The sequence below is a fragment of the Brachyhypopomus gauderio genome, chromosome 10 (genome assembly GCF_052324685.1).
Source record: "Brachyhypopomus gauderio isolate BG-103 chromosome 10, BGAUD_0.2, whole genome shotgun sequence".
Taxonomy (NCBI): domain Eukaryota; kingdom Metazoa; phylum Chordata; class Actinopteri; order Gymnotiformes; family Hypopomidae; genus Brachyhypopomus; species Brachyhypopomus gauderio.
In genome coordinates, this window is record NC_135220.1 from 12869018 (window position 1) to 12879838 (window position 10821).

The 10821-nt window shown below is 42.5% G+C and overlaps 2 protein-coding genes across 3 annotated transcripts; one reads left to right on the forward strand and one right to left on the reverse strand.

The window, feature by feature from the left end:
- Positions 1 to 585: 585 nt before the first annotated feature.
- rassf6 (Ras association domain family member 6) lies at positions 586 to 9003 on the forward strand. Of its 2 annotated transcripts, XM_077019594.1 has the most exons (12): positions 586 to 839; positions 1246 to 1332; positions 1616 to 1694; positions 1788 to 1866; positions 2314 to 2477; positions 2652 to 2752; positions 3018 to 3211; positions 3991 to 4092; positions 4551 to 4602; positions 6224 to 6342; positions 6431 to 6528; positions 6854 to 9003. In XM_077019594.1, the coding sequence occupies exons 3-12, from the start codon at positions 1636 to 1638 to the stop codon at positions 6927 to 6929; spliced, it is 1044 nt and encodes a 347-aa protein (XP_076875709.1). In that variant the 5' UTR covers positions 586 to 839; positions 1246 to 1332; positions 1616 to 1635; the 3' UTR covers positions 6930 to 9003. The 2 variants fall into 2 exon arrangements, with proteins under 2 accessions (XP_076875709.1, XP_076875710.1); XM_077019595.1 differs by having other exon boundaries at positions 586 to 1332.
- LOC143525534 (cystatin-C) lies at positions 7534 to 9030 on the reverse strand. Its single transcript, XM_077019598.1, has 4 exons — positions 8890 to 9030; positions 8369 to 8520; positions 8084 to 8185; positions 7534 to 7948 (listed from the first exon to the last, which is right to left on the reverse strand). The coding sequence occupies exons 1-4, from the start codon at positions 8984 to 8986 to the stop codon at positions 7868 to 7870; spliced, it is 432 nt and encodes a 143-aa protein (XP_076875713.1). The 5' UTR covers positions 8987 to 9030; the 3' UTR covers positions 7534 to 7867.
- Positions 9031 to 10821: the final 1791 nt, after the last annotated feature.

Sequence of the window (10821 nt, forward strand, 5' to 3'; positions counted from 1 at the left end):
TTTCCCTGTCTGTACAAAGGTCAAAGTTCAGACGTCTTTGTGTCTTTGTATTCTGCTGAAATGGCTTCTCTCCAGAACTTGTCACTGTTACATTCAAGACTTCATGTGCCCAGCATTCAGACACAGAGAATGTTTCCACATTAAACTATGACAGACAGCAAACAGGACACTTAAAGGGCAATGGTTCAATAAAAATAGTGTACATGGAAGTTATTGTGCAGATGTCATAGTTTTATTGGGTGAATGTGATAGCGACATTCACAGGGAAATAAACAGAATGCAGGCCATGATATCCAGAAGCACACTGTGTTTGAATAAATAATAAATTGGGTTTTACCTTTAATGATTGCTTGTTCAATTAGATATTAAAACTAGACATTTAATGCAGAGTAAAGATCAAACAAAATGCAAAAAAAATAAAAAAGAGGTTCATGGGGAACCTGTAGATAATAAAAAACAAGGTTTATGGTCCAGTGGTTGTTTGCACAGTTGGAGCAGAGAGGGTTAACCTGCTATTGTGGAATGAGGTGAGAGATCTGTACTTCTGGGTGTGTTCAAAAGTCCACAACTTGCCAAACACTCCCAGAATGCATAGAGGAGAGGTGAGTCATATCTAGTTACAGAGCAGCACTGACGGACTGCTCTCTCCACCAGCACCAGTTATTACCACCTGACAGTCACTCGACCCCTACTGTGAGTGCCCTAGCAGCTCGCACTCTCGTGGGCTCGTGGGCTAACCTTACCCCTGCCACCACCGGGGCAGCTGGATCTGTCCGAACTGGAGTGATGGGCAGTGTTCCAGAGGCAGACTGCTGACACAGGATCTGGGCTGGCGACAGGTGAGCGTGCTGAGGTGCCCTGGTGTTTATGTGCATGGGTGGCAGAGCTGTGGTGGCGGTGTTATGTTCAAAGGGTTCGTCTGGCCGGTTTGGAGCTGTCAGAGGGGAACCAGACTGCCTGCTCTAATGGCATAATGAGGCATAGCAGTGTTGTGGGATTTAAGAACCTGGATGGAGAACTTCAGCTGAGCACGCTCTACCTGACCTGAATCAATCAATCAATCAATCAATCAATCTATCTATCTATCTATCTATCTATCTATCTATCTATCTATCTATCTATCTAGCTTTGGCTGTTTAAGGTCATGCATGAGTTGACACAAGTGTCACTTTGCACAAAAAAGCTCACATTTCCTCTGTGAGGGAATATATATATTTATATTTATATATGCATATTCCCTCTGAGCTGCTCCACCACAACAACAGAGCAGGACCAGGCGGGTCTGGAATGCTGCAAGCAGCCAGTGCCTCACACAAGCTGCCCGAGACTGGGGTGAGTGTCTACCAGGGCCTGTCGGCTGGGCACACAACGATATAGCCTGTTTCACTAGCTCAGATTCCAGAGATTCCAATTCTCAACGAGCAAGTTTGAACACAGCTTGGGAGCTACTAGAAACATAATTGATCTGTGGCAGAAACTGATGGCTCTGCTGTGGAGTGACTGAGTGTGAAAGTAAAAGCAATCAAATCGTGTCTCAGCTTTGGTTTAAAAAATGGTCCTGGGTTCAGCAATGAGTGAGCTGTTCCTTAATTAAAGAAAACACTTTTCTTGTCAGATCTGAGGGAGGGTTTGGAAATGTCTGCAGGTCAGCCACACAGCCTTGTTCTCATTGGGGACAGGAGGGTCTTCTCAAGGTTAGTGACTGGCATCTTGTTCAGCTGCTTGGATGGTTGTAGCTCTTTTGTTTTTCAATGTAATAGATTTGTTTCTCTTTTTTATCCACACAGGGTGAGATTTTTCTCTCTACTAAACACCTACAATTGTTTTCTGGAGGACAAAACCCAGCTGCAGCTAAATGTCCATGAGGTAACACTTTAAGTTTATTGTGTTTATATTGTCTTTTCAGCATATTGACATTTATTTAAAGCTGAATATTTTTATATCACTCAGGACCACAGAGTTGCTTTCGTGTCCTAACATGAGCTACTTTATAAATACTTTTGGTTTTTGTGTTACAAACAATGACTACAGATTTCATAACAGCCTTCCCCAAGGCAACCTGTGCAGCATCAAGAGGATGAAGTCATCGTGTTGTGGTTGGAGAATGACAGTGTGTCTTTGTGCTGCCTGTTAATCCACGTCTGGTGTTTTCTAAATACTGCAGAATATCTGATTTTAAACTATGAATTTGATCATCATCTAAAGCCAGACGCAGTTAAAGGAAACATCAAATATATATATAAAACATGCTGGATCAACACATGTAGCACATGTTGCCCTGGTTTGGATAAGTAAAACGTCGTCTTCTCTCAGAGCTGCGCAGGGCAGGTGACGCTTGAGGGACTTCTGGTCGTTTCTTGGGGAATTAAGAGACCAATCCGCCTAAAAATCCAGGATGAGAAGCAGACCCTGCTCTCCAACAGCACTGAATCTCCAAGCTTATCTCCAGACCCCATCAGCCCACTTGGAAACAAGAGGTAATTGGCTTTCAGTGTCCAATTCAAATATGAAGGGTTACTGTTTTATAAAACATGCCAATGTCTATAGTCTGATAGTCTGAATACATTCATGCATATTCAAATAATGCAGAACTGAAGTTCCCCTTCCTTTCCATCTCTTTCCTTGATCCACTCACGCCTTCATTTATTCAGAGGCATGACCCGCTGGGGAGAAGTTGACAATCTTAATTACATTGATGAACTGGAAGAGATCATTCAAGATGGATCAGAAACCTTGAGTAGCAGTGCTGCAGGTTAAATCCATTTTCATTCAAAGTATTTCCACATTTACATGCAAGACAAAAGGTCAGCGTGCAAGCGTGCTGCCATGCTGTGCTTTTTTCTTTGTACCTTTAAAAAAAGGTTTATAGACCAGGTAAATATTTCCAAGGGTGTTCTGCATCTGTAGAAAGCACGAGGGTCACTTGAGGACCAGGGGGGTAAGATGTGCAGGGTAAATATGAGCTATAATCAACATATTACTGTAATGACACCGTTGTTTGTCATGTTCAAACGAAGGCTGCGGTGAATACGAGAGCATGACCCTCCAAAGAAGGCGGCCCCAGCCAATTATGGAGGACACGTCCATCCTGTTCCGTACCAGGAGCGATGCCTCTCTGGTCCAGAAGCGAGTGAAAAAGAAGACGCCAGAGGAGAAGCAGAGGGACAGGCAGCATCGCTTCTCCATTAACGGCCATTTCTATAATTACAAGGTCAGAAAGTACCGCTGGGAACGTGGTCACCGAAGCACAGAGCCTGAATGTGGTACTCTGCCCCACTAGAGGAATGTAAAGTAGAAATCTGAGCACAATTGCAGTGGTAGACTCCAAAAGCCACGATTCCCACTGCTGGTCCTGGTGTAAGAGTGATGATGAGAGCGCAGGTGCAGTTTTATTATCAAATGAACTACTTCGAAACATCACCCAAAGAGAGTAGTAAAACAACAGACAACAAGTCTGAAAACACGGCAGCGATCAGCCAGCCCAACAGTCCGAACATACTCAGTGTCCGGAAACAACACACAGAGGGCTGTACAGCCATGAATAGCACATGCCAAAGTTGTGGCAACACTTTGCACAGAGGACCATGACGGGTAGGTTCACATAGGTAGACACATCTAGAGTAAACCAGGAACAGGTAAGGAAACACATAGGGAGAGTAACTAAATATGCAGCGAGGGCGACCTCTGGTGGCCAGTGGCGGTGTCATTGTGAGCTGGTGTTTATTGTTTTGCTCAACCACAGCCACATTTAAACTCCTGAATTACTTGTCAGTTGCCTGATTAGACAATTCAGAAGTACTGAGAATGAGGACAAGATGAAACAATGTCAGGGTCACTCTATAATCACCAGAGGAATATACTGGTTAAAAAAAGTCATTCGCACTAACTTTAGGGATGGATTTACAGCATTAAGTTTCAGGGAGCAGATCTGATGGTCTGATGAGGCTCCCACGTGATTAGGAATAACGATAAACGCTTTGGCACTTTCAGACTTCGATCTTCACACCTACATATGGTGCAACTACAAATGTTCGCATCAACAGCAGGATGAAGACTGCAGAGGTCATCATCCAGCTTCTTCATAAATTTAAGGTAATGTACTGTGTGCATGACTGAAATATACACTATGAAACATACACTAAAATAATGGGCATTAGTAATCACACATGTTTTATTTACACCCTATATTTTTGCTGTAAATACAGCCTACACATTTCCCCTAATCTTGCATGGGCACTGCAAGGTTAATATAACTACCAGTAATTGAAATCTATGACTTCTTTTGGGTATATTTACAACTGCAATTTTAAACAATGCTTTATGCATAAATAGTTTGTCCAACAAAATAATTTGAGGAGAACAATAGTTAGCATGACGCTAATGGATCCATGAGCTATATGTTTCCTTTATTTGTTAGATACATTAAGAGTTGTAGGGATGCAAAATTTCCTTTAAAAAAGCAAATATTTTTCCTTTAACCATTTCTTCTAGTTCACTCAGCCATTTGACAATTTGAAAATTCTGATTTGCAATCATCATTATTCTTTCAGATTGAAAATGACCCAAGTGAATTTGCCTTGTATTGCATTCATCAGAGTGGAGGTAGGAAACTGTTTGCTTAGATGGTTGGGTGGGTGTTTTGGGTGGTTGGTAGGTGTTTTGAGTGGTTGGGTGGGTGTTTAGGGTGGTTGGGTGGTGAATTTGCCTTGTATTGCATTCATCAGAGTGGAGGTAGGAAACTGTTTGCATAGATGGTTGGGTGGGTGTTTTGGGTGGTTAGGTAGGTGTTTTGAGTGGTTGGGTGGGTGTTTTGGGTGGTTGGGTCTGTGTTTTATGGAGGTAGTCTTGATTACCACAAGGATGGCACATTGCTGTAGTACGTAAGACAATTCTCCCAAACACCTGTCTGTCTATACTGATATTTCTAATGTAAATGTAACACCAAACTCAACAGACCCCCCTTCACATCTCTCCCTCATTTATTATTTCTTTTGTTTTGAGCACTGGCTGTTGTTGTTGTTGTAGCTTTGGTCCTGTGAGCCCAGAACATATTTGCACAAGCAGGTTTCAGGCAGAACAAGTTTCCATTTATTTATCCTCCCGAGCTCAAGGCTTGGATTTGCTTAAACAACGTTCCAAAAATCTCCAGCTGGATTTTTGGAACTGTTTGGATACCATAATCAGTAAATCTCTTAGTAATGATTACGGTATTTATTAAGTGAACTTACATTAGCATGGATACATGGATGTTTATAGTTGGTGTCATGCACTAATGTGCCTTTAGCCAGTTTGAATTTATTGGTTGATCCATTGCATGAGACTCATTGTTGAAACATGTATGCGCAATAAGTCTCAAGACTTGCATCTGTGCACTAGCTGTCTAGCCGTTGGTGGTACACAGAAAGTGCTAAGCAGTGAAGAGAGTAATAAATACTTATGAAACATTTATTATCATGCACTTGGGCTGGGAGGCTATGTTATAATTATTTAATTTTCTCAAGGGTAATGTTATATTTAGTTTTTTAAATATGAGTTACTGCCAATTCATTGCTGAAATACGCACAAACATATCCAGCTGACTTCATATTTACAAATTATTAATAGTTTTGTTTGAAAGTAGCTACTGCTAAGTAAGTACTAAGTGGACAAATAATTTTTGCAGTCTATACAGTGTTTCATATGCCATGCTGTCAACACTGGCATGTAAAAAGATGTGCAATGACATTACGCTGGATCTAGGGTCACCTAGTCTCGTCATTCCGTCTGTTGTGACTGATTTGAAGAGGAATGTAGGAATAAAGGAGTTTTGATAATTTAGCAGCTGTATCGTGTAGCTCCACACTTCCTGGGGCTCCATGAGCTTTGGCCTGACTATGTAACGGATAGAAAGAAATGGCCTGATAAAAGACGATGAAGCATGTGTGGAGAGAGGCCGTTGTGTAGGCACATTTCCAAACAAATGTTGACATGGTGAGGAAGTTCTCTGAGGCTTCTGAGGGATGTTTACAGTTGCAGAAACACTCTCCTGTCTGGAGAGCGAACCTCAGCGTGACACTAACCCAAACAGCCTCCTCTCTACACAACACCCCCCCCCCCCCCCCACACACACACACACACACACACTTAAAAAATGCAAACACTGTACAATTATTCATGTACTCTGGTTTTGTAGAAAAAAAAACTAATAAACTAATCCTGCATTTAATTTACAAATCGCTCGAAGAAAGGAGAAAGCTGAGCAGCTCAGACCTTCCGCTGTGGGAGCGTTTTCTTCAAGGACCATCAGAGCACATCATGAGAATGTTCCTCATGGACACAGATGAAGAGGAAGTTAGCCTGGATGTACGTCAACATCTACTCTGCCCTCTGTAATGCTCAAAGCATCCACTCTTGGTTCTCAGGCTCAGTCTGACCCTTCACCTTTCCCCAGGTAGCACAGTACATGAATTTGGACCTGCCCTTCCTTCAGCAAGTCCTGCTGCAGCTCCATCAGGAGGAGAACCGAGAGATACAGCACATCATCTCAAAGTGAGCAATACACGCACACAAACACACACACACACACACACACACACACGCACACACACACGCACACGCACACACACACACGCACACGCACACGCACACACACACACACACACACACACGCACGCACACACACATACACACACACACACATACACACACACACACACACACACACACACACACACACACACACACCATGCTTGTTTCTGCAAGTCTGCTGCTGCTGCGGTTGCAAAATGACAGACATTTGTGTTATAGCATGACTCATTATCATGACTGGGTTCCTGCAACACAGCGGTTAGTAACGGCTTTGCTCATCACGCAGGTTTAGGAAGCAGCACAATCTCCTCACCCACTGCCTGAATTCAAAGCTGGTGTCCAAGACAGAGACGTCTCTGTGAATGTGTGAGACTCGCCAAGTCTTATCCACCAAATGATGGAACTACGGGAACAATAGCGTTATACAGCCTACTGTAATATAAAAGAGACTAGTTTTATATAACTGTATATACTGGGGTGTTGTGGCTGTGCTATTATAATTTAAACCATGTTAACAATGCTTGTTAAAAATTGCCAACTTGTGTTTCTTAAATAAATGACATGAACAATAATGAACAATACATTAACGGAAAAACGTTTGAAAAGGAGCTTGCAAAATAAATGAAGAAATGGTTGCTTGGAGACCACTGAAAAAATAGCATCATGGCAGTGAATCACTGATGGGTCCTGCGGTGTGACCACATGCTGTGGGACACACGCCACAGGTCTGAGGGGTCCTGCGGTGTGACCACAGTGCAGTGGGACACACGCCACAGGTCTGATGGGTCCTGCGGTGTGACCACAGTGCTGTGGGACACACGCAACAGGTCTGATGGGTCCTGTGGTGTGACCACAGTGCTGTGGAACATACGCCACAGGTCTGTTTCACTGCCCAAATGCCAAACGCAGTCACTCCAACAGGAGCTATAGCAGCTTTAACATGCATAGATATTTCTGAACTAAAACTTTAATCACAAATCACATTTATTTATTAGATTTGGGTGCGTTTACATTCATGTGAAGCACATGAATGAGATCTATGCCATTTTTTCCCTGTTACTTACTCATTCATTTCCAAGCCATACCAAATGAAGATACATTTAGGTCATTTTTAATATAATTGTTTCCCTACCACAACAGAACCATTCTGCTATGGCACAAATTGCAAGTCATTTCCCATGAAAGAGAAGCTGTCCCTCGTCCACATGTGGATATAAAATACTTTAAATGAAGGTACGTGCAGTGCAGGTAGTGAGTACAGTCCATTTTACTGATGGTTGGGTCCTTTTTTAACGAAAAATTATTTCTTACAAGAGACCCTCTTCGCAACGTATTGCATCTTCCTGGGGTTGAACTGAACCTCAGACTTGCAGGTAAGCAGCTGAAGAAGAGAACAGAATAGAGGAATTTCTAAAGCATATTTTACAAGGTGCTCGGCATAGTGAACATAGCTCACACTAACTACAGAAGAATCATGAAGTCTGAAGTTTAAAATAAATTACAAAATAAAAGTTACCTTTCCCCCCAAAGCACAGGAACCCAAATCTGCAGGCTCGGATTTGAGGCACTCTGTCTTTACAATGGTTGCCTCAATGTTGAAGTTTATCATGTTTGTGACCTTCAGACACAACCAATAAAAGCACTGAGTAAAAAATGCACTGAGCAGACCATTAGCTTTAATCTGTACACTGAAGATCATTAAAAATGTATATCCACCTATATGACCACAAGGAGTAATGCTAATGCCTATCAATATAAGTATAAACTATTCTAATATGTTAAAGAGAGAGACAGTGCTTACTTGTGTTTGTGCAGATATGATGTTCAGAAGCTTGAAGTAATACTTTGCTTTGGATTTCATGTTGAACTTCTCCACTGCTTTCTGAGCCGCTTCACGGACTTCTTCGCTCTCAGGGTTGGCTTCATTCCACCCTCCCAAGAGCTGTGCCTTTCCTTAACATAGACAAACAAGGCACAATAGATAGGGCTTTCCTGGATTAGTCAAAACAAAAGAGAATCAGTCATCTAACCTAACCTCTAATACAATAGGTAATTGAGTTTTGTCCTTTTTCTGAAAGGAGTAATGCCATACTGTGACATACTGTTACTGACTATTACACAGTACATATTCCAGCTACAAAACATGCTAAGAGTTAATTCAACATTGTTGGTATTAGTATAACAATACAGTTCTTGCTTTATTAATCACAATAATATACCTAAACCCCCAAGAACATAATACAAAATGTCTTTATTCTTCTATGCCTTGATCAACATGCGATAATAGTAATAACAATTGCAACAAATAAAATGTCTACTCACTTGGTATAATGATTTCCTCCACCACTGGTTGTTCGCCATGGCTCAGGTGAAAAACAGAGATCAATGAAAACACTAAAATAAGGTACAAACCCATCATTTCAGTTCACCGTGTACGCTCTGAAGGAAAAGCTTGTGAAGGAGTGGAACGGAGAGAATGAGGTCGTCTCTTTAGCTGGAGAATGTCTAACTGGTCTGGTAGCTGCGTGGCACTGTGGGTGGAGTGTGTCAGCTTTACAGACTGCCTAACCACGACTCGGCTCGTGTGTGTGCTGAGTCAGGGGACACCTAATTGTTTGGACGGTTCACCCCGTGTGTCTGATTGTGTGGGTGTGGCTTTTATGGGAGAAGGAGAAATGATCCTGCCTAAAACATGAAGCCACAGTGCCACAGCAGGACTGCTCAGCTGGAATGTCTGAGTAGCCGTACTGTTTCTGAACTGAGTCGTGCAATTATGAACGCCCATCACACAGCGTGGAACAGTCTATGGTGTCACGCCCCCTGGCACACAAAGGTGCTGGCAAAACAAGCCAGACATGGTGACCCAAACTCTGAAAGATGCCGACCCAGCAGTACATCAGCCGTCCATGTTTCAGAGCTGCATGTCACCCCTCAGTTACCCCTTACCCCCTTTAGCATTTGACCCCTGCCAGAAAGTCACACCAACATGTTTGGTTTAACTACTACTTAAAGCACTGCGTTACCAGATGTTTAACCTGAATTTGGACAAATGTCCCTTGTTGACCTACCCCAGTGGCCTCAATCCCAGCCTCCTAAGCAAGGCATGGTGAGGGTTTGGGTAGCAGAGGGTATGTGTTTGGCCCATGACACAGACGGCAATAGACCGAAACCACCCAATGAAGTGTATTTGTCAGCTCTCTGCTCTGAAGTCAGTGTAATCCAGCACATGCCAGCTAGCCAAGAGAGTGCTCGTGTAGCCTGGTTAAGATCCACTGACTTCTTGAGGCATCACAGAAAAGTAGATGCAGAGCACTTTGTAAAGACAAAAAGACAAAGTTTCTTTATAAAATTTTGCCCAGAAGCTTTTGTGATAAAAGATCTTGCCAGTCTCATGCCTGGTTAACCACAGTAAAGCACAGGAATTCACAACCTGTTGCATCATAAGCTGCAGAACTGTCTGGGAGAAAATAATTGAAATGGGTGCAAAATTTTGACTATGCTCATATTAAAAAAAAAATATTAAGTGTAATTTTCCACTTATGTCTAGTTATCCACAGTTATCAACCACTTTTTGGCTTTTGCTTAGATATAATGGCAGCAGGTTCTATTATAGCTTGGCCTTTTGAACTTTTTATTCTTACGGCTCCCTTTTGGAAGACTTTTCTGTGAACACCCCCTCGCACCACCTCCACACAGAAAGGAGTTCATTTGTCTCTTAGTAGACACTTCTGTCTGACCCCATTCTTTCAACCTCCTCCCCTGAGAAGGTTTTGACCAGCCCACTCCCATACAGGTCTCCTTGCGTTTCTCTCCACACTGGCCAAACTTTGCAGTCCCAATCTGTTCCTCTGCTGTAAGGTCACATTTGGATGGTGGCAGCTCACCCAGTCTTGTGCGCTGCATGTTTGACTCCTACCTGTGCTGTTGACTTCCCCTTAGGTGATATGAAGGCTAATGTGCTTACCTAGAACAAAATGTGTTCTTTTCTTTTACATTTTAAATGGATGTCCACAGAGAAAAGGCTGTGTACTGTAATGAATTTGACCTTCTCAAGGTGACATCAAATTTACTCTTTGCTGCTGATTCAGGAAATTGTGCTCTGTGTTATTGAACTTCAGCGTTGCTCTTGGTACTATGCAGCACAATATGCTTATTGGTCTTTTAGAATACAGAGAGTGACTCTTATGTGGTTTTGTTCTTACCTCAAGCACAGAGCTTTCTCAGTAAATAATGCTACCTTCTCTTCCTCCGCTG

Coding starts and splice junctions, on each gene's coding strand:
- rassf6 (XM_077019595.1), top strand. CDS start 1,636: ATGTCTGCAGGTCAGCCACACAGCCTTGTTCTCATTGGGGACAGGAGG. Junction 1,695..1,787: donor GACAGGAGGGTCTTCTCAAG/GTTAGTGACTGG, acceptor TTATCCACACAG/GGTGAGATTTTTCTCTCTAC. Junction 2,753..3,017: donor CTTGAGTAGCAGTGCTGCAG/GTTAAATCCATT, acceptor GTTCAAACGAAG/GCTGCGGTGAATACGAGAGC.
- LOC143525534 (XM_077019598.1), bottom strand. CDS start 8,986: ATGATGGGTTTGTACCTTATTTTAGTGTTTTCATTGATCTCTGTTTTT. Junction 8,521..8,889: donor GGAGGAAATCATTATACCAA/GTGAGTAGACAT, acceptor GTCTATGTTAAG/GAAAGGCACAGCTCTTGGGA. Junction 8,186..8,368: donor TCATATCTGCACAAACACAA/GTAAGCACTGTC, acceptor TTGTGTCTGAAG/GTCACAAACATGATAAACTT.